At 46.1% G+C, this 24394-nt stretch overlaps 1 protein-coding gene across 1 annotated transcript in view; it reads right to left on the bottom strand.

Moving 5' to 3' along the window:
- Window positions 1–24394, bottom strand: part of LOC126210014 (uncharacterized) — a 146973-nt gene that overhangs the window by 19232 nt on the left and 103347 nt on the right. The window contains exon 8 of the mRNA XM_049939119.1: window positions 20679–20817. Within this exon, the coding sequence (XP_049795076.1) occupies window positions 20679–20817 (139 nt within the window). The remainder of the gene's footprint in view (window positions 1–20678; window positions 20818–24394) is intronic.

Raw genomic sequence — 24394 nt, 5'->3', positions numbered from 1 at the left:
TGGGAATCAAAAAGTTAACTTCAAGACTATTAGACTGGATTGTTAATAGACAGCTACAGACTGCTGTGTTATAAGTATTGAAGTATTCTATCCTTTAACAACACTAAAAATTAATTTTTTGAGCATTTGTGAGAAAATTATTGTAGTGCTTTAGCTACTGGTAAGTGATGTTTGAGCATTGACCTTCAAATGCTGTAAGTTTGAAGAAAATCAAAGAGGATCGATGCATAAAGTCCCTTTGTAAGATTGAACACAAAACTTACATCTAATCAGTTGTTTTGTAGGGAAAGCTTTTTGTTCAACATTAGGTAAATTTTAATGTAATATAAGCTGGTTCTGAGTTGCAGATAGGCACAACAAAAAGGCTGTCGGAAAGTGAGCTTTCAGCCACCCAGGCCATTGTCAGAAACACACACACACACACACCCACACACACACACACACACACACACACACACACACACACACACACACACATACATGACTACACATGCACACACCACACACACACACACACACACACACACACACACACACACACAAGACACACACACACAAAAATGCTACTTACACATACATGACTGCATTCTGTGGCTACTGAAGCCATACTGTGAGCAGCAGTGCATGATGGGAGAACAACTGTATTTTTTTGGGGGGGGGGGAGTGTAAGGAGTAGGCTGGGGGGGGGGGGAGAGGGAAGGATAGCAGGGTAGGGATGAGGGATGGTGAAGTGCTGCTTGTGGGAGTGTAGAGGGACAGGGTTACATTCTATCCTGGAGTTTTCCATTGTTGGTTCTGATGTAACATGACAAACACTTTAGGTTACAAAACAAAATTACTTGAAACTATCCACCTGTTTTTCATGCTAGTCATTTTACATATGTTTACTCTACCAGCTCACAATGTGTGAATCAGGTTTTTACTTTTGGTTTCCTCTTCAGAAATTAGCATTTATCTAAAGTTAGAACCACCACTTATTTGCAGTGATATAAAATGATTCGTGGAGGAGAGCTTTTATCAGCTGCTCATACTAAGCCTGATACAAGAGTGTTACCTGTTTAGTTTTTAACACTAAAAAAAAATCCATTTGAAGCATACAGATATCCCAGTCAAAGCATGTCAGAGTACCTTGATCCAGATATCTAGCTTCACCCAAACAATAATGTTTTAATTAATAATAAATAATTAAAACATCAGTAAAGATGTATTGATAACTACCAAAATTTGAAGAAAGATGATCAGACTGTTTTAAAATTGTAATTTATTAAGCAGTACTAGTTTCAAGCATTGCTCATTCTAAAGTGCAACTACAAGAGATGAGGATGTATATCATCCTCATCCAACAGATATTGCTTGCTGTATGTAGTTGTGCATGGCACATTCATCAAAGTGCACCATATTGAAATGCATTGCCATGCATCATGCACTTTAATGACCATGCTGTGCACAACTGTGCATGACACTTGATTTTTGTTTGATGAGGATGATATATCCACATTTACTGTAGATGCACCTGAGACTTAGCTGCACTCAAAACTAGTAGTGCTTAATAAAATAAGGGTAGCACCATCGCGCCTGAATGAGCAGCGTATCGTCCAGTGCCAGTGGCTCCTTTTGGATGGTAAGGAGTGGCGTAGGGTCAGCACACCACTCTCCTAGCAGCCCTGGTGCTGCTACCTCTCATTCAAGTAGCTCCTCACTTGGCACCACGGGCTGAGTGCGTGCTGTTCCATCTTACCACCTACAAAAAATCCTTGGCAGGCCGAGGAATTGAAGTCTGTTCTCCCTCGTGGTCTACAGAGGTGGACAGTGCTAAATAAGGGCAATTTTAAAATAGAGGCTGATAGAACAATGTCTTTCTTCAGATTTATCCAGGATGTGGTGTCCACCCGTAAAATGCTTTGCCTGAGGGGGTACTATAGCATTTGGAAGTGCAGTTAAAACATTTCTGCTTTTGATTTGCTAGCCTCAGTTTCAATTTTTGTGTTAGCACAAGTGTTTGGTCACTAACTTTGGTGCCAATGAAAGGCATTACACATGAGGAGAATATATTTGAGTTTTGTGGTAGGCCTTCAATAAGATAGTGATACAGTAGTTGATGAAGGCTTCATGTTTTGCCCTATTGACAGCCAAATGCATTTTATTCAGCATCTCTCTGTCTGTAGCTGCATGCTTTGTTTTACTCCTATTGTACAGTTATCAGTGTTTCTTAGTTGCTCTTAGATATTTGTAAATAACTGTCACTACAACTGCCTCGTGGCCACCGAGCGAGGTGGCGCAGTGGTTAGCACACTGGACTCGCATTCGGGAGGACGACGGTTCAATCCCGTCTCCGGCCATCCCGATTTAGGTTTTCTGTGATTTCCCTAAATCGTTTCAGGTAAATGCCGGGATGGTTCCTTTGAAAGGGCACGGCCGATTTCCTTCCCCCAATCCTTCCCTAACCCGAGCTTGCGCTCCGTCTCTAATGACCTCGTTGTCGACGGGACGTTAAACACTAACCACCACCACCACCGCCTCGTGGCCACTGATAGCAGTTTCAGTTCAGGTGGGAAAGCACATCACAAACTGTCTGTAATATTTGCAGAAGGTGGTGCCCCACTGCTTGTAAATATTTGCAGCAAGTCATGATTACTGGCAAGATATACTGATAAAATGTCTTTATTTAAGAACCAGTTTCAGGCCACAGACCATCATCAGATTCATAAAAGAATTTACAGCATCATTTAAGGTATTAAAAAATCATGGGCATCAAATAATAAAATCCATGAATTTGTCACTGTTGTTACATAGTAATGTTAACTACACCATTATCCTAAACTGTGCCAGACTGTGCACTTATCCACGGTTGAGCAGCAGTCAGCATCAGTGCTAGGAATGGAGCCATCCATGTACTCAGTGATGTAGAATGTCTGCATTCCTAGGATCAACCGTGGATAAGTGCACTGACTTGCACAGTTTATGATGATGGTGTAATTAACATTACTGTGTGACAGCAGTGATGAATTCATGGATTCTATTAACTGACACCAGTGATTTTATAGTGCCTAATATGATGTTGTAAATACTGATAATGGTCTGTATTTTGAAACTGGTTGTTAAATAAAGAAATTTTATCAGTCACTCTTAGCAGTAATCCTGATGGTCTTCAAATAGATATGATGTAATTTTCAGAGAAAGCATTTAATATTGTCTTGCAGGGTGTCTTGTCATGCTCACCAAATAGAAAACTATAAGAGTTTGACAGATCAGAAGTAGTTTGTGTGCTTTGCATTACTGATTTCCAGTAATTCTTGTAGGTTGAAGCTCATAACATACTGAGAATGGCTGGAAATCAATTAATTAACTCTTTTTTTATTTTATATAATATGTTAGTTTCTGTTTTTAGATATGACCTGCACACTATTACAGATCTTGTTTCACAGTTATTATTATTATTAAGATCCACATTACATTAATTTTTTTTGCTTAATTTTGTGATTAGGTTTCTGTGCAGACCAAAACAAAGCACCAGATTACACTACCTCACTATTAATAAGATGTAACTGAAAAGCTGACGAGCTGGAAAAGGAAGAAAAATAGAAGGTAAGAAGAAAATAAGAATATGACTGGGGTATGGAATAGAGGGAAAGGCAAGGTACTATATAATTACAGACAAATGTATTGAGTAGTAGAAATGGTGCTTGCAGGAATAGCTAAAAAAAAGCTAAATAAATTATTGCAGTAATGATTGGCGTAGTTTTTGTTCGTGATCCTCTTGTGCTTTTATCTATGAGGGCATTCAGTTAGTAATGCAACGAATTTTTCTTCTGAAAGCAGGTTGCGTTTATTCAGGATTCCAATACACCATATTATTATCCACTCTTTTGCCTAAAAAATCCTATTTTTCAACATAATCTCCTTGAGATGACCTGATGCCAGCTTACTGGGAGGACCTATGTACCACTCTACTGGTCGGCATCGGAGCCAATGTTTTGTCACATCAAAAACCTCCGCATCATCCATATACTGCTTCCCAGAGAGTGCTTTCTTCATTGGGCCAAACAGATGTAAGCTGGAAGGTGGGTGGATGAGGAAGGACAGTCCAATGAAGTTTTGTGAGCTCCTTTCAGGTGCAGAGACTTGTTGAGATCTTGCATTATCATGCAGAAGGAGAAATCCATTTGGATTTTTGTGATGACAAACGATGAAGTTGTTTCTTCAGTTTACTGAGAGTAGCACAATACACTTCAGAGTTGACTGTTGCACCACAAGGGAGGACATCAAACAAGATAAACAGTTCAAATGGCTCTGAGCACTATGGGACTTAACGTCTGAGGTCATCAGTCCCCTAGAACTTAGAACTACTTAAACCTAACTAACCTAAGGACAGCACACTCATCCATGGCCAAGGCTGGATTCGAACCTGCAACCGTAGCCCGGACTGAAGCGCCTAGAACTGCTCGGCCCACGCAGCCGGCAAAACATGATAATCCCCTTCATAGTTCCAGAAGACCATTGCCATGACTTTACCAGTTGAGGGCGCACTTTGAACTTTTTCTTCAAAGGGGGGATGGTGTGGTGCTACTCCATGGATTGCCATTTTATTTCTGGTTCAAAGTGATGAACCCATGTTTCATCACCCGTGATGCTGTTCAACAAAAAATTGTCACGATCATCCTCACTAAGTTCAAGGCAGTGAGGATTCCAGCGGGCACACATGTTTGCGTACCCCCATCTGGTGGATAACTAAGTCAGCACTACCAACAGAGATGTCCAGTTGAGCAGTGAGGTGTTTGGTTGCGATCTGTCAGTCACCTCGAATGAGAGGGTCCATACGTTCCAACATTGCAGGAGTAACAGCATGCTGGAGACCGGACAGGTTCACACGGCCTTTTGCGAATGATGGCAGACGCTTTGCCCAACGACTCACCGTGCTTTTGTTCGCTACCAGATTTCTGTAGACATTCTGCAAGCACCTATGGATATCTGCGATGCTCTGGTTTTTCGCCCAAAGAAATCAATGACGGTTCTCTTTTCAGAACACACCTCCATTATACATTCCAATTTGAAGCTATGTATAGTGCCGCCACATATAGGAACTTCATGAAATCACAGCGGCTGAAGCGAGAATATTCCATGATGTCCCACGGCAATTCTGTATTTTTAACCGAAATGTCCGAGGAAAAAATATGTTGTATTACTTATTGAACACACCTCGTATACGAGATGTACACCCCTGGCATCGAAACTTGTCTGTTTGTTCTGGCAGTTGTCCATGCCGGTTGCAAACAACTTCATGTTCAGAGCAACAGCAGATGTGAATGTACATCTTGTGAAAACCGCAAGCAATTGTTTGTAAGATCCTTTATTTGGAATCACAAACGGTTTCGTAGCTTAAAGCCAAATCTTCAGGTGGGTAGCTGAATAGAGAAGGGAAATGTCAGTTAAAAATCAGAATATTCCCCCAATCACCAATAATGGCGTTAATAAAGAAATACATAAAACACGAGTGTTATTCGGAAAGTACGGTCCGATCAGTCACGAAATGGAAAGCACTTTGAAAATAAATGTTTTATTTGCAACAATCAGCTACACCTCCTAACTATTTTCCTTCATAGTCGTTGCTCTGATATAGACTAACTTTCCAATACCCTCATCATAGCAAACAGCCGCCTGTACTTTCTCTACGCTTCTGCAGCGCGTTGTCTGTGCCAAAATGTCTTCAGCCAGCGACTCATGGTAGCAGAGACGCCTGGGTGATCAAACACCTCCCACTGAAAACGCTGCAGGTGTGTCCTCATTTCTTCTGCAGTGTGCGGCCGAGAATTGCCACGAAAAACGAAATGCTCGATAGTTATGTTGCGCTGGCTCCGTGGAATCGGGCGAAATCTCTCACATCCACTCACAGTTGTCGGGAGACACTATTTTCTAGGCACTTGTACTTGCACACTGTGCACTCAGAACTGAAAAGAGCGACTTGCTGCTATCAGTGGAGACATCAGAACACTGACCAACACATCTGTGCAAAGCTTCATCGGATTTTGACTGTGGTTTCCATTTAGGGACGGATTGGACCTTACTTTCCAAGTCATAAATATGGGGGTTGATATGAGGTCCAACATTACTGTCGAAATAATAGTAGTGCGACAAATGACTGTACTATCGAATTGTAAATAGGTTGATTTGTGCCATCAACATATCCGAAAAATCGATCCAGAACCGCCGGCCGGTGTGGCCGAGCGGTTCTAGGCACTTCAGTCTGGAACTGCGTGACCGCAATGGTCGCAGGTTCGAATCCTGCCTCGGGCATGGATGTATATGATGTCCTTAGGTTAGTTAGTTCTAAGCTCTAGGGGACTAAGTCCCATAGTGTTCAGAGCCATTTGAACCATTTTTTTGATCCAGAACCCACAACATAATCAGACTTAACGTAAAAAACCAAGAAATGTACCAACAAAAATCTCATCCTGCGTCTCGACGAAGCTTACTAAAATTCAGTAACAAGATCTCATAGTACTATTTGAGCTCCAGTAACAAAATGTTAGTACTGAGCTTGCAGGAGCAGAAGGAAAGCTATCACAGCCAGGCACACACTGCGCCACAGTAGTATGGAACAAGAACCACCTGTAGAGCTGTCCATAATTGCGAATGTGTGGCCGATGCAGGACTTTTTTCGCAAACTGACCTCTCGATTGCGTCCCATAAACGTTCGATGAGATTTACGTCGGTCGATCTAGCTGACCAAATCATTAACTCGAATTTTCCACAATGTTCTTCAAACCAATTGCGGCATGGGCGTATGTGTCGTCCTTAGCGTAAGTTGGTTTAAGTTAGATTAAGTAGTGTGTAAGCTTAGGGACTGATGACCTCAGCAGTTTGGTCCCATAAGACCTTACCACAAATTTCCAAAACCGATTGCGAACAATTGTGGCCCGGTGACATGGCACATTGTCATCCATAAAACTTCAAAAAATGGTTCAAATGGCTCTGAGCGCTATGGGACTTAACATCTGTGATCACCAGTCACACCGAGCGAGGTGGCGCAGTGGCTAGTACACTGGACTCGCATTCGGGAGGATGACGGTTCAATCCCGCGTCCGGCCAACCTGATTTAGGTTTTCCGTGATTTCCCTAAATAGCCTTAGGCAAATGCCGGGATGGTTCCTTTAAAAGGGCACGGCCGACTTACTTCCCCATCCTTCCCTAATCCGATGAGACCGATGACCTCGCTGTCTGGTCTTCTCCCTGAAACAATCCAACCCCAACCCCCTCATCAGTCCCCTAGAACTTAGAGCTACTTAAATCTAACTAACCTAAGGACATCACACACATCTGTGCCCGAGGCAGGATTCGAACCTTCGACCGTAGAAGCAGCGTGGTCCCAGACTGAAGCACCTAGGACCCCTCCACCACAGCAGCCGGCCCTCCATAAAACTTTCATCATTGTTTGTGAACAAAAAAGTCCACGAACGCTTGCAGATGGTTACAAGTAGCCTAACATAACTATTTCGAGTCAATGATCCGTTCAGTTTGGCCACAGGACGCAGTCCATTACATGTAGACACAGCCCGACCCACTACGGAGCCAGCACCAATTTGCACAGCTTCGTGTGGTCTGCGGCACACTTGAACCCTACCGTCAGCTCTTACCAACTGAAATTGGGACTCATCTCACCGTGCCGCGGTTTTCCTGTCATCTTGGGCTCAGCCCAGGAGAGGCGCTGCAGGCGATATGGTGTTAGTGGAGTCCCTGGCACCGGTCGTCTGCTGCCGTAGCCTCTTGATCGCACATTTCGCCACACTGTCCTAGCAGGTGTGTTCGTCGTACCTCCGACACCGGTGTTTGGGGTTATTTCACCAGTATTGCTTGTCTGTTAGCACTGACAACTCTCCACAAATGCTGCTGCTCTCGGTCGTTAAGTGAAGGCTGTCGGCCACAGCATTGTCCGTGGTGAGAGGTAATGCCTGAAATTCGGTATTCTCGACACACTCTTGACACGGTGGATCTCTAACGATTTCCGAAGTGGAACGTGCTTCTAGCTCCAACTATGGTGGGGCCATAATCATGGAGGAACCATAACCACATCAGAAACCTTTTCACGTGAATCGTCTGAGCACATATGATAGCTCCGCCAATGCACTGCCGTCGTATACGTTGTGTATGCGGTACTAGTGCCACCTGTATTTGTGCATACCTCTCATGACTTTTGTTACCTCATTGTAAAGTAACTTATCGGTAACAATCTAAAAAATACACACATCCCTCTACCCAACCATAGGGAAAGCCATTTACAACTGAAGTGAAGAAGTTAAAAAACGTAAGATCAGTGGATTCAAATCAGTACAAGGGAATTGCGAAACAGATTCCTGTGGTGGGAGGATGAGTCCACGAGGTAAAAACTAAACTACGAGAGTTGCCCAGAAACTAATGCAACGCATTTTTTCTTCAACAATTCTGTGTTGAAAATAATGAGAATTGCACACATGAAAGACTGGTGTTTTATCTACATGCCCTATTTTTCCACGTAATCTCCGTCCTGTTCTATGGTCTTCCTCCAGTGGAAAACAAGGGCGTGTATGCTCTGTCGGTACGATCCTCGTCCAGGTGGCGGAGCCAGTGCTTCACTGTGTGAATCACCTCCTCATCATCCTCAAAATGTTTTCTCGAGTCGTAATGCGCCCGTCTTCGCGAATGAAAACACCAGCTCGCTGCAACATGTCAGGTGTGACAGTCAGGCCCTGCAGTTGCCGGTCAGCACTGGAAGTGCGTCCACAACGATCGAGACTCTCGTATACTCAAAGAGATGCTCACGATGGGTTCCACGAATGCACACGTATCCAAAGAAAGGCCATTTCGTCTGAAATGTTGGAGCTTAAAGATTCTCTATGGGTAACACACTTCGAAAATGGCGAGTGTCAGTCGTGCAGTGAAAACGTGACTATGCCTACAGGACAAGACCTTTTACCAGCAGGGAATAGGACGTGGACAAGACATATTGATGTATATTGTCACCATATTCTGACTATTAACGATAAATATGCTCTTAGAAAAAATTGTGGGGCATTACTTATTGAACGACCCTGGTAGTACCTGATGTTTTCTGCAGCCATAACTGCACAATTAAGTGAACTACACCTGTCAATATACCGCTTTGCGTGCATGCTTCGAAATCTGACCTGCTGGCCAGGGGAAAATAATTATCAATCGCTTGCTCTTGAGGCCCAAAAACGAATTACTGCTAATAGGTATGACTATTAGTCTGCCACTCCTAGTAGCTGTAGTTAATAGTCTGGAAATGAAGTAAATACTGATATGATGTTGAGTACACTGTCTTCCGTAACCGATAAAAATTTCTGCACTTGTACCACTAGCAACCTGTGTACAGAGAATAAGAGCAATTCTATCGCACTTCCCTGGGACCACTCCTGTTCATACCCCTGTCTCTGACGATCTTTCACCATGGAGGACATAGTATTGCTTTTTATTATTTAACTTCGATCCACCCACATACGTGGCAAGCTAAACCGTATACTTAGACGTTTGCTAACAGCCTGCCATTTAGTAACACAGATTTTTACATCATCTTCCACTACTTACAAGCACGTACATTCTACAATAGTTCGCAGTTTCTACTGTTGGGTCGAATTTCATTCCGCAGCCCAGAGCTGGGTCTTTAAGAAGCCCACAATACTTCCAGTGAATACAGAGATTTCCCGTTTGTGTTGTCGTTCACGGACCGCCCCGTGGGTCCCACCGCATTTTCGTTCACGGCAAGCCCGCGGCCGTTCCGGTCGCGGCTACATTCTTGGCGACGAGGTGACCGGTGGTCGTTGTTCGCACGGAGGCGAAGATGGTCTGTCTGCTGGAGCAACAGCAGCAGCTCCAGTTAGACACCTTACAGCAGTCACTGCTATTCCTTATGAGTGGTCGATGCTAGGGACGCACTGCCACAACAGCTTCCGAGTCCTCGGGGGTCAGATGCTTTCCCACGCCGTCGTTACCTCCATTTAATGACGCTAAAGAAGACTGGGAAACGTACTTAACATCGACTGAAACAACATTTCACGGCTTTTCAAGTCACGGATGACTCCTCGCAGCGGTCGTTGTTCCTGTCTCGGTCGTCCCCGGACACGTTCTTTCCGCTCCGCAAGCTGGCACCGTTGTCGTTTCCTGTGGCTCTCTCTCTTTCCAGGAGATATGCCTTTTGCTGACGAACTGTTATTCCGAACGATGCGACGTGGTCGCCTCTCGACTGGAGTTCCACCAGGAGGCTTCGTATGATGACTCTCGTTGTGTTCACTTTTGCTCGTTGCATCTGCTCCGGGCGGACGTCGTAAGACGTCCGTACAAGTTCATTGTTGACCCATTAACTCAGTTTTTTTATTACTCAGGGCTGCTAACCCTCTGACCGAGCACGCTGAGCTACCGTGCCGGCGCCACTCGGCTGCCGGCGCTTTGTGGTAAATATGGCCACACACACACACACACACACACACATGTATAGGGTGTTACAAAAAGGTACGGCCAAACTTTCAGGAAACATTCCTCACACACAAAGACAGAAAATATGTTATGTGGACATGTGTCTGGAAACACTTACTTTACATGTTAGAGCTCATTTTATTACTTCTCTTCAAATCACATTAATTATGGAATGGAAACACACAGCAACAGAACGTACCAGCGTGACTTCAAACGCTTTGTTACAGGAAATGTTCAAAATGTCCTCCGTTAGCGAGGATACATGCATCCACCCTCCGTCGCATGGAATCCCTGATGCGCTGATGCAGCCCTGGACAATGGCGTATTCTATGACAGCCGTCCACAATACGAGCACGAAGAGTCTCTACATTTGGTACCGGGGTTGCGTAGACGAGAGCTTTCAAATGCCCCCATAAATGAAAGTCAAGAGGGTTGAGGTCAGGAGAGCGTGGAGGCTATGGAATTGGTCCGCCTCTACCAATCCATCAGTCATCGAATCTGTTGTTGACAAGCGTACGAACACTTTGACTGAAATGAGCAGGAGCTCCATCGTGCACATGTTGTGTCGTACTTGTAAAGGCACATGTTCTAGCAGCACAGGTAGAGTATCCCGTATGAAATTATGGCGATGAATCGAAGAAGTACAGTACATACTGACGAAACTAAAATGAGCTCTAACATGGAAATTAAGTGTTTCCGGACACATGTCCATATAACATCTTTTCCTTATTTGTGTGTGAGGAATGTTTCCTGAAAGGTTGGCCGTACCTTTTTGTGACACCCTGTATATTTGACGACCGAAATATTATGTTGCGATTTTCTCAGTAACGCTTGAGAAGTACGCGCTACTGCTCACACGTTTTGTGTCCTCGTGGAATACTACGAGTGTAGGAAGTTTGCAGTAAATCCGTGTTCCAAACGTCGTGGCCTCCCCTTGTGAGTCGACCCGTCTGCGCAGAAGCTTTTGCTCGCGCTCCGTCTTTTCACTGAGGAGTCACTTCTCAGGTCGACACTGGGGCCACCGTCTCCCCGATCAATATGGCGACATATGCCCGCCCGGGCTCTCCTGAGTTGTCACCTCCCTCTCCGCGTTGGGTCGCCTACGGAGACGGTTCCGTTCCCCTTCGAGCCCCGTTCGTCGTCCAGGCGACGTACGAGCGTGTTCCCCGGCTCCTTACCCTATTTGTCGTCGACCGTCCGTCGGCTTCGAATATTTTTGGCCCGCATGGGTTTCAACTGTTCGGCTTTTCAATTTTCGACGAAGTTAAGGTCATTTCCACGACCGTTCCTTTTCGGGACCCGGACGATCTGTGCTCTGCTTTTGCGTCGTCGTTTGCTACGGATCTCGGATGTGCTTCCGATTTTCAGGCGCACATCGCATTTCGGCTGGGTGCGCAGCCTCGCTTCTTTCGGGCGCGGCCCCTTCCGGCGGCCTTACTGCCGGCGGTCGAGCGGCAACTCGATCGGCTCCAGGGCGCTGGCGTTCTGGAGCCTGTCACATACGGTGCCTGGGCGACACCGTCGGTGGTCGTACGGGAACCAAGTGGGTCCCTTCGGCTGCGTGGGGACTTCGGCGCTACGGTCAGTGCTCACTCCCTCGTCGACAATTACCCCATTCCCCGACAGGAGAACCTTCTCGCCGAGCTAGCCGGGGGCGAGTACTTTTTCAACATCGACCTAGCTGAGGCATACCACCAGTTACTCATGGACGCCGTGTCGCAGGACGTCGTGATTATCGACACGCCTTACGAGTTAAACAAGTGCCTTCCCTTTGGTGTCTCTTTGGCGCCGGCCATTTTCCAGCGGTTATTTGGACAAAATGGTTGTGGGGAGAAGCAGCGATTAGTATGATTAATCAATAATTTAAGAACAGTCTTAATCGCATTTATTGTTACTATACGGCCAACCGGTTTCAACCCGAGATTAGATTAGATTAGATTAGATTAGTTTTTCGTTCCATAGATCCGTGCTGAGGAGATCCTCGTGGATGTGGAACATGTCAATTTTTTTTAAGCTGAAATAACAATACTAATAGTATGAATATATACAATACATCATTTGTTTCTATTAAAAAATTCGTCAATGGAGTAGAAGGAGTTGGCCACTAGTAAGTCTTTCAGGCTCCTTTTAAACTGATCTTTATTTGTAACTAAATTTTTTATGTTTACTGGAAAATTATTGAAGATGAGTGTTCCTGAGTAGTGGACCCCTTTTTGAACTAAAGTAAGTGCTTTTAAGTCCTTGTGCAGATCATTTTTGTTCCTGGTATTGTATGTATGAACTGAGCTGTTTGTTGGAAAAAGAGATATATTATTTAGGACAAATTTCATTAATGAGTAAATATACTGAGAGGCAGTAGTTAGTATACCCAGTTCTTTGAAGAGGTTTCTACAGGACGTCCGTGAGTTTACTCCACAAATAATACGTATTACACCCTTTTGGACTCTGAAAACTTTTGTTTGACTTGAAGAGTTACCCAAAATATTATACCATATGACATTATGGAATGAAAGTAGGCAAAGTATGCAAGCTTTTTCATTTTTATGTCGCCTATGTCTGCTAACACTCGAATTGCAAATACAGTTTTGGTAAGGCGTTTCTGCAGTTCTGTGGTGTGCTCTTCCCAACTGAATTTATTATCAAGTTGTAATGCCAGGAATTTAAGACTTAGGGGCCATCTTCCATTGGTCGACTGCTGGTGGTGTCACTCCTGTCTACATAACGGCAGCAAACTATCAACTAGTTTCCTTTACCAGTGGTGTAAACGCCCACAAGTTGGGCCCTACGTCGGGTCCAAACCGGTTGGCCGTATAATAATAATAAATGCGATTAAGACTTCTTCAATTATTGATTTTCCAGCGGTTCCTGGAGCAGCTTACGCAGCCTATCCCCCGCCTGCATGAATTATCTGGATGACATCTCGGTCACCGGGCGTTTCCGCCAGGAACATTTGCAAAACCTCAGCGCCCTGTTTCGTGCTCTGCAGTCTGCTGGTTTACGCTGTCGGCTGGGAAAGTGTTACTTTTTTTTTCAACCGGAAGTGGAATACTTAGGCCACTGGCTTAGCAAAGATGACATTCGCCCTTCGGGTCGCAATGTCACGGCCATTGAGGCCCCTCCTCGTCCCAAGGACTTACCTGACCTCCAGGTGTTACTTACTACTTAAAGTTCAGGCTGCCTCCGTTGCTCAACCCCTCAATAACTTGCGTCGCAAAGGGGCGCCTTTTGATGGGACTCCTGCCTGTGACCAGGCCTTTCTCCGTTTAAAGGCTGTGCCTTACTCCCTTCTCTCCAGACCGGCCCTCGGTTTGTGGCGGCTGATGCCTCAGCATACGGTATTGGGATCATCCTCGTGTATCGAGATGCCGATGGCTGCGAACAGCACATTGTTTATACCTCTAGGCTAGGCGCAAATTGAGGCGTGTATAGCGCGTGTGGCGTGAGGCGGCGCAGTGCGCGTTTTTATATCACAGGTTCAAATGGGACCGCGCAAATTGCTACGCGACGCGACTGGGACGCGACAAGCGCCTGCGCCAGGTCGCGCGGCGTTGTGGTTGAGGCACAGTTTCTCGCGCCGCGCGTCGCGCGTGCCTCGCTAGCACAGTGGGAAAGTTGAGGCGGGGAGCGGAAAAGTAGCCCGGCCATATGCTCACATCGGAACGGCGCATATCAGCAGTGGTAGTATTGCCCATACGATAAATTTTGCCTCACTGTGTACTAAATTAAATTGCCTTTTGAGTAGTGTTTCCGTTTTTCGCCATTTAAACGCTCCAGCTTTCTTCGTTAGTATATTATACTTTTCTGTTATTTATATCTATGTAGTTTTGTTTTGTTTTGTTTTTCTTCTGTCAAGAAAAATGCATACTTCAGTAACTGACGAGCCATTGGCCGCTGGAATTAAATCATGTCTTCGCGATGTTTTCAGATCGCAAGAAGGGACAGAGGGTAGTGAATAAGGAAGCAAGGAATATTATAAAATCATGTGATTAAGAATCAAGGTAGGAAAGTAAAACAAGGTTATCTTCTCGCTGCCTAGTATGCTGGCGTATCTGTACGATCTGATACAAAAATTTAGAAAGGGATAATCTCCACAGATGTGACCCTTTGTGCTCCTGGTAAAAAGCGTCCAACATCTGAAGTATTGAAGTCTCAATGTCATTACTCTGATATGGATGTAATAATGTAATACGACCGACCGCTACGCTCGCAGGTTCGCATCCTGCCTCGGGCATGGATGTGTGTGATGTCCTTAGGTTAGTTAGGTTTAAGTAGTTCTAAGTTCTAGGGGACTGATGACCACAGCAGTAAAGTCCCATAGTTCAAATGGTTCAAATGGCTCTGAGCACTATGGGACTCAACTGCTGAGGTCATTAGTCCCCTAGAACTTAGAACTAGTTAAACCTAACTAACCTAAGGACATCACACACATCCATGCCCGAGGCAGGATTCGAACCTGCGACCGTAGCGGTCTCGCGGTTCCAGACTGCAGCGCCAGAACCGCGCGGCCACTTCGGCCGGCAAAGTCCCATAGTGCTCAGAGCCATTTTGTAATACGACACACTGTACTACATGCATGTGAACATCACATTTACACTGCAAGCTAGAAACAGTCGAAAAGCAGTCTCAAATAACAATGTTTTAATTGGTTCGCCGTGATGAGAAAAAGCATTTCAATTGTTGCATGCACATTATCAGCATTAATAAACTAATTATACAACAAGCTACACAAATGAAGAAAATGTTCGGTATTATTACGAAAGTAGGAATATCCTAATAGAGTGTTATGATTAGATATATTTAATTTGTTGAAATGTACCGCTGAGAAAGGCAGATCTACTTTCATGACAATGTTTTTCGAACTCCAGCTCACAAGGTACACATGTCTAGCTTGTGCAATCCTGTCGCGTGCATTATCCTCCGCTGCTGGCAACACACTGACCATTGTGTTGTGCGACAGATCAATTGTTTATTGCGCGGGATTAGCCGAGCGGTCAAGGCGCTGCAGACATGGACTGTACGGCTGGTCCCGGCGGAGGTTCGAGTCCTCCCTCGGGCATGGGTGTGTGTGTTTGTCCTTAGGACAATTTAGGTCAAGTAGTGTGTAAGCTTAGGGACTGATGACCTTAGCAGTTAAGTCCCACAAGATTTCACACACATTTGAACATTTTGAACAATTGTTTATTTTTCTCAATAACAACTATTTTATTCAGGATCACACATTGTCAGTTTGGCAAGCCGTAGGTAAGTAACCAGTATGTGGCATTTGCCTATCATTCCGCCTGAAGGAACGCTCGGCATCAGTTTAATATTGCTCAGATCAAGAGAAGGAATAAAATCCTTTGATAAGTTTCCGTTCCAGTCGCTCATTGTTAAAAAGACTATGGGTTACGGGGATTCCACCAAAATTCCAACAGAACTGCCAATCTGTTTTTGTGTGAGTTGTTTACCTTTTCTCATTCGAAGAAGCATCACCATTTATGAGTAAAGACCACATTTCTCTTGGTGACTGGTTTAATTGTACTTCCTTTGTCACAATGTAATTTGTCAAACTCATCTCACAGCAGTTATTGCGACAGAATTCCGAAATTCCGAAACGGAGTGCCTCATTAAACAAGTAATTGGCCATCACAGAGCTCGATAGCTTACGAAAAACCTCTTAGTGTCGGTTTGCAGTAACATAAAAGAAGAAATGTCATGTTTATTTTCATACTAGGAAGCTCTTGTTTCGCCAGCTGTCGATGATTCTTAAAACGTTAGTCACTGGAGTGAAATAAATAAAAAGGGAAGTATAAGTATTGGTATATCGCCGTAGATAAGAAAGTTCCGTGTGTTTAAGAATTGGCAAAACACTCTCCTCCTTGTGTGCTATCATTCGCCAAACTTTCGTTTCGATGTCTCGAACGGTTTAGGAGATATGAGAGATGTTGAGAGTATTTCATTCTGGCGTGCGTGAGATCGGAAGTGAGCGCGTTACGGAGGATCCATTTTCTCGAGATCGGAGGCAGATATAGATCTCCTCCCAAGTCTAAAGAAAAATTCAACATGTTATCTAAATTTCATTTGCAGCAACATATGATGTAATACGCACCAAACGCAAAATCATACAGATCCCTAATTTTCATTGCAAACTTTTAGAGTTTTCCGTAGTGTCTCATTAAAATGTGTACATCACAATAAGAATGGTCATTAGCGAGATGAAGGGCACTTCTCCACGAAGCTGACATATAACTCTACAAGGAAGGCAAAAATCAAATATTTACAGTGAATAGTTTCTGTAAAATCGTTTGAGAAACATAACATGTTGCGCGCGCTTCGGTTCTGTCAGCGCAGAGCGTCGCCAGTCGGCGCGTGCGAAGTACGGTGTACGCGTCGCAATATGCGCTGCACCCGCGCGACTCGTGCGTGTCGCGCTGTAGTGTAGTGTCACGTCACACGTGCTATAAGCGTCTCAATTTACGCCTAGCCTAAGAAGTTGGCAAAGGTGGTCGGCACATCTCCCACCACCTGTTTTTGAGCAGCTATCGCACTATGCCAATTGATGGACGTAGTCCGGCAGAGCTCCTTCATGGGCGACAGCTGCGGACCCTGCTCCATTTGCTGATGCCATCCCCCTCCCGCCCCCACTCCTGGTCCTCTCGGCGTTACACCCCCGGCGCGGCCGTGTGGGCGCGCGAGTACGGTCGCAAGGCGGGTTGGACGCCTGCCACGGTCTCGCAGCCCGTGGGCGGCGTGTGACTTCGGTGCAGACGTCGAAAGGGTTGGAGCGCCGCCATCGTAATCAGATCCGGCTGCGCGCCCCCGCGGGAATCGCACTGCCGCCTCCTCCTCCCCTACCTCTTTCGGGTAAGGACGTGGTCCTCGAGTCGCCGCCCCCGCCCCGGTTGCCACCTCCCCCGGGTCGGCCGCTTGCCCTCCCTGCCCCCCCCAGGTGGATCAGAAACTCCCTCCTCTGCCCTGGACTCACGGATACCTCGGGCGTCCCTTCCTACCTGTCAACGGCGGTTGACGAGGCGGCTCTTCTTCCCACTGCCGCCCGCCTCGGCAATGTCCGGGACGTTTCCACCCCTACGCGCCAGTTTCAGGGGGAGGGATCTCGTACTGCGCGCCATGGATTTTGAACCTGTCCCAGACAGCGTGGACATCGAAGACCCCTGGAGGTGTCTGCACCGTCGCCCCGTAAGCCGTGGCGGCGGGTGGCTCTGGCCCACATTCAATGTGGGGGCGCGACAGTGGAACACGTGGTCCCTGCGGCGAATCACGGCGTCCCCCGATCGTGTATTTAAGCGCCAGGCTCCCGCTCAGCCAGTCAGTCTAACCTTGGCGTGCATCTATCGACATCTCGCCTCAGACAGCGTATTGTGTACGAGTGGACGTGATTGATCAGTTGGGTTCCCTTGTGACTCTGCAGTTTCTACGTTGTTGTTGTTCGTTGTTCGTGTCTGTCCTCTCTCTTTGCGTGCCACTCTGTGGGTCCCGCCACGCTTTCCTTCACGGCAACCCCGCGGCCGTTCCGGTCGCGGTTACAACACTTCTCCATAATGGATAAGTTTCTAAACTGTCCACCTGCAACATGCAGCCACGTTTGAAACACGCCGTGCTTGGGAAACTGGCATTATCGAAAAGTGACGCAGAGGCAAGTGTGGTGCTCCGTGGGCCAGATACAGGGTGTTACAAAAAGCTACAGCCAAACTTTCAGGAAACATTCCTCACACACAAAGAAAGAAAATATGTTTGTGGACTTGTGTCCGGAAACGCTTACTTTCCATGTTAGAGCTCATTTTCTTACTTCTCTTCAAATCACATTAATCATGGAATGGAAACACACAGCAACAGAACGTACCAGCGTGACTTCAAACACTTTGTTACAGGAAATGTTCAAAATGTCCTCCGTTAGCGAGGATACATGCATCCACCCTCCGTCGCATGGAATCCCTGATGCGCTGATGCAGCCCTGGAGAATGGCGTATTGTATCACAGCCGTCCACAATACGAGCACGAAGAGTCTCTACATTTGGTACCGGGGTTGCGTAGACAAGAGCTTTCAAATGCCCCCATAAATGAAAGTCAAGAGGGTTGAGGTCAGGAGAGCGTGGAGGTCACGGAATTGGTCCGCCTCTACCAATCCATCGGTAACCGAATCTGTTGTTGAGAAGCGTACGAACACTTGGACTTAAATGTGCAGGAGCTCCATCGTGCACGAACCAGATGTTGTGTCGTACTTGTAAAGGCACCTGTTCTAGCAGCAAAGGTAACGTGCTCCATTGAGCGTAGGTGGAAGAACATGGAGCCCAATCGAGACATCACCAACAATGCCTGCCCAAACGCTCACAGAAAATCTGTGTTGATGACGTGATTGCACAATTGCGTGCGGATTCTCGTCAGCCCATACATGTTGATTGTGAAAATTTACAATTTGATCACATTGGAATGAAGCCTCACCCGTAAAGAGAACATTTGCACTGACATCAGGATTGACACATTGTTGGATGAACCGTTCGCAGAAGTGTACCCGTGGAGGCCAATCAGCTGCTGATAGTGCCTGCACACGGTTTACATGGTACGAAAACGACTGGTTCTCCCGTAGCACTCTCCATACAGTGACGTAGTCAACGTTACCTTGTACAGCAGCAACTTCTCTGACGCTGACATTAGGGTTATCGTCAACTGCACGAAGAATTGCCTCGTCCATTGCAGGTGTCCTCGTCGTTCTAGGCCTTCCCCAGTCGCGAGTGATGGACTGGAATGTTCCGTGCTCCCTAAGACGCCGATCAATTGCTTCGAACGTCTTCCTGTCGGGACACCTTCGTTCTGGAAATCTGTCTCGATACAAACGTACCGCGCCACGACTATTGCCCCTTCTAATCCATACATCAAATGGGCATCTGCCAACTCCGCATTTGTAAACTTTGCGCTGACTTCAAAACCACGTTCGTGATGAACACTAACCTGTTGATGCTACGTAGTGACGTGCTTGATGCTAGTACCGTAGAGCAATGTGTCGCATGTCAACACAAGCACCGAAGTCAACATTACCTTCCTTCAATTGGGCCAACTGGCGGTGAATCGAGGAAGCACAGTACATACTGACGAAACTGAAATGAGCCCTAACATGGAAATTAAGCGTTTCCGGACACATGTCCACATAACATCTTTTCTTTATTTGTGTATCAGGAATGTTTGCTGTAAGTTTGGCCGTACCCTTTTGTAACACACTGTATAAGAGAGGTGAATAACGGCTGTGAAGATGTCTATACGTGCATAGATGTGCAATTGTTGAGCATCTGACCGCCCAAATGAACCACGAGGCTGCCTACAGTGCCTTCTCAGTGACCGTTCTGTGAACATTGGTGTATGTGGGCCTCCACAGCTGGTCCACAGTTCATCTACCCGTGCTGACTGGTGTCATCAGCGAAGCAGGTTGGAATTTGCACGCCAGTAGCGCAACTGTACATCCAATGAGTGGCGACAGGTTGCATCGAAAAGATGGCTCTTGGCACGTTTGACATGAAACGTCTGAAAGGGGACACCGGGAAACAATCGTTGGTAGGGCCCAGGCTAGACGGCATTCTGGAAGGAACAATGAATCAATACAAGTATGCATCTGTCCTTGGGGACTGTGGTCTCCCCTACGTGCAGTTCTTTTCTCCTCGTCACGATGGCATCTATCAGCAGGACAACACAGCACGTCACACAGCTTTCAGTGTATGTGCGTGGTTCGAAGACCACCAGGGTGAGTTGGCAGTGCTCCCCTGGCTACCAAATGCCACAGATTTATACCCAATCGAGAAACCGTGCGAGCACCCTGTTCGCTCCACGGATCCTTAACCGAGAAACGTAGCGCGGCGCTGGAGTTCGCGTGGCTTCACATCCGTGTCAGTATCATGCAGAGCCTCACTGACCCTCTTCCTGCAGGCTGGCTCTGACCACTATGGGACTTAACATCTGAGGTCATCCGTCCCCTAGAACTTAGAACTACTTAAACCTAACTAACTTGAGGGCAACACACACATCCAAGCCCGAAGCAGGATTCGAACCTGCGACCGTAGCGGTCGCGCGGTTCCAGACTGAAGCGCCTAGAACCGCTCGACCACCCTGGCCAGCTCCTGCACGTATCGCGGCGGTCTGCGCTGCAGAAGGCGGTTATTCGGGCATTTCACTGGTGGTCACATTAACGAGACTGGACAGTGTAAGTGTTATCGGCGATCGCGGCTTACCTGTTGGTCGTGTTCGCGGTCGTGCACGTCCTGCTCGACGCTGTTGAAGGAGCTGTGCACCTCGAGCAGGCCGCCGTGCGACGTCGACGTGTTGGTCGTGCCGTTCTGCGCAGGCAGCACCGTCAGCCGCACCGACCTCCTGCGGGTCACACACACACACACACACTTGCTGGGCAGAGACTGCAGCTACAGAAATAAAGCCAGCGAAACGTGGAGGACAGGACCCGAAACCAGAAGGGAGTTTATTTCCTTTATTCTACAAACCGACCAACCAAAGCCAGAATCGGATCCACATTTCGTTTCTGACAAAATAAAAAAAAAATATTTTTTAAATGTCTGTAGTATTTACTATATAATGTTATGCACCACTTACGTTTTACTATCCATTACTAATAATAAGTATGTAATACTGTCTTGTCTTCTTGTATTTGAACTCGTTAATCTCCAAAACTACAAGACGAATTTTCATAGAATTTTCGCAGGTAGCTCAAGCGTAGTTTGCTGCAGAGTGTAGGGTTTACTTCATCAAACTCGTACCACGAAAAAAAAAATATCGTGGTTTAAACTTTTAAGCGTTCTGGTCTGTCCGTCTGTCTGTCTGAACACTCTAATTTCTAAAACTGCTACACGAATTTTCATGGGTTTTTCACAGGTACCTTGAGCATAGTTTGGGACACTGTACAAGTTTTATTTCATCAAAATCGCACCACGACACAAAGGATAGCCGTACATATTATGAAACTATATGTATGTATTTATGTTTCACATCTCCTCCAAAACCATTGTACCAATTTCAACTAAACTTCGTACGCAAAGCATTTAGTGTCTGAAAAGAGTCGGTGTGGGGGTAAGAACTACTAACCTTTCAAAGGGGACGGGGGTGAAAAAGAAATTTAGGCTACAAAGCGAGAATACCCAGATTTTATTAATCCAGTTAGAGCACTCAGTGACTTGCAAAGAAAATTAGACATAATTTCAAATCTTGGAGAGATTTTTTGTGGCTTACACCCTTCAAAAAAAGACGAAAGGAAAAAAAAAAGGTTATCGCTTACTACATTTCTGCTGTTAATTTTCGCATCATCCATGAAGTTTTAATTTATAATTTCTCTACTACTAATTGTATTTGTCATACGTTTTGCGGACAGTCTTCCCATACACCACTGAATGTATCTGCAAAATTATATCATTGTACGACACAGGTCAGGACACAGTGTAAGATGTCATAAACAGGGGATGCGTGAAAAACGGCTGCATCATGCATGACGTTTAAATTTATTATTACTAACCCATTCAACCGGTTTCAATGAAAGTCGGTAAGGACATAGCTTGAACCTTGAGGAACAATAAAGACTGCTTTAGACAATGTGTAGTACTAGATACGTATTGTTTTGAAGAATATTACGCGAATTACGGAAATATATTTACTCTTTGAAAAAGCTATTTATTCTTTGACTCTTGATCGTGTTTGTGAAAATGCTTTTGTTGGTTGATATGTGCTACATTGTATAATGTGTAACTGCTTCAATAGCAAGATACATAGAGGCGCGCTACTGCCCCTCCCCCTCTGTATGCACTGGTCGGCAGCAATGCTTCGCATTCTGGTGCACCGTGTGTTGGGACAGGTTTGGAGGTGGGAGAGAGTGGAGCAGAACATGAAATATGCTTGCATTACCCAAACAGGCAGACATGTGAGGGCTGCTGATGATATTGAACCTACAGTAGCTTGCTGACGTACCATCACTCGTCGTAACAACACTACTGGCATGCGATAACAGCTTGGTTGGTTCGTTGGGGCAGGGGACCAAACAGTGACGTCATCAGTCACATGGGATTAGGGAAGGGCGTTGAAGGAAGTCAGTCTTTCCCTTTCAAAGCAACCACCCTGGCAACTTGCCTGTAGTGATTTAGGGAAATCACGGAAAACCTGTACCAGGATGCCTGGGTGCGGATTTGAACCGTCATCCTCCCCTGAGTCCAATGTGCTAATCACTACGCCACCTCGCTCAGTCACAGCCACAGGAAACAGCCAGTTATTACTATGAATAAAACTTACACTTACCAGTAGCTACCAAAATCTGATCCCTTATCAAAATAAAATAACGTTGAAAGAAATTAGAGTAAGCGATTAAATCAGACAAAACACAATCTAGTTTCAATGTGTAATGCACACATCAAAAAAAGTTTTGCATCAGCCCGGTTCCCAGAACTCCTGAAGATAGACGTTGACTGGGGATATTGTATTGCAGACACAGTCCCTTAGACTGTTCACAGATGTCACTAAACACACCCAAAGATGTTAACAACCATGCACGAGCAGCGCCTATTAGACGGAGGAGGGCCGACAGCCGATCAGTTCCAGTCATCTGTAATTCAACCATGCCTAGATGGTCAATACCGCTGTTCGATCACGTCCACACTTTGTGTCAGGAAGGGCTCTCGGAGTGAACCAAATTGATGTTTCCAGAATGAGATTTTCACTCTGCAGCGGAGTGTGCGCTCATATGAAACTTCCTGGCAGATGAAAACTGTGTGCCGGACCGAGACTCGATTTCGGGACCTTTGCCTTTCGCGGGCAAGTGCTCTGCCAACTGAGCTACCCAAGCACGACTCACGCCCCGTCCTCACAGCTTTACTTCTGCCAGTACCTCGTCTCCTACCTTCCAAACTTTACAGAAGCTCTACCGAGTTCGAGTCTAGGTCCAGCACAGTTGTAATCTGCCAGGAAGTTTCATATCAGCGCACACTCCACTGCAGAGTGAAAATCTCATTCTAGAAACATCCCCCAGGCTGTGGCTAAGCCAGGAGTGCTAGTTCTGCAAGGTTCGCAGGAGAGCTTCTGCGAAGTTTGGAAGGTAGGAGACGAGGTACTGGCAGAAGTAAGGCTGTGAGGACGGGGCGTGAGTCGTGCTTGGGTAGCTCAGTTGGCAGAGCACTTGCCCGCGAAAGGCAGAGCTCCCGAGTTCGAGTCTCGGTTCGGCACACAGTTTTAATCTGCCAGGAAGTTTCAAATTGATGTTGTTCGGACATGGAGGAGATACACAGGAACTGTCGACCACATGCCTCGCTCAGGCTGCCCAAGGGCTACTACTGAAGTGGATGAACGCTACCTACGGATTATGGCTCGGAGGAACCTCACAGTAATGCCACCATGTTGAATAATGCTTTTCGTGCAGCCTCAGGACGTCGTGTTACGATACAAACTGTGTGCAGTAAGCTGCATGATGTACAACTTCACTCCCGACGTCCATGGCGAGGTCCATCTTTGCAACCACCACACTGTGCAGCATGGTACAGATTGGCCCAACAACGAGCTGAATGGACCGCTCAGGATTGGCATCACGTGCTCTTCACTGATGAGTGTCGCATATGGCTTTACTCAGACAATCGTCAGAGACGTGTTTGGAGGCAACCCGGTCAGGCTGAACGCCTTAGACACACTGTTTTGGGGTGGCGTTATGTGGGGCCAACGTACGCTGCTGGTGGTTATGGAAGGCGCTGTGAACGGCTGTGCGATACGTGAATGCCATGCTCCGACCGATAGTGCAACCATATCAGCAGCATATTGGCGAGGTATTCGTCTTCATGGACGACAATTCGCGCCCCCATCGTGCACATCTTGTAAATGACTTCCTTCAGGATAACAACATAGTTCTCCAGACATGAACCCTATCAAAAAAGCCTGGGATATATTGAAAAGGGCTGTTTATGGACGACCT

Source organism: Schistocerca nitens, chromosome 10 (genome assembly GCF_023898315.1).
Source record: "Schistocerca nitens isolate TAMUIC-IGC-003100 chromosome 10, iqSchNite1.1, whole genome shotgun sequence".
NCBI lineage: Eukaryota > Metazoa > Arthropoda > Insecta > Orthoptera > Acrididae > Schistocerca > Schistocerca nitens.
This window is presented reverse-complemented; position numbering and strand designations above follow the sequence as displayed.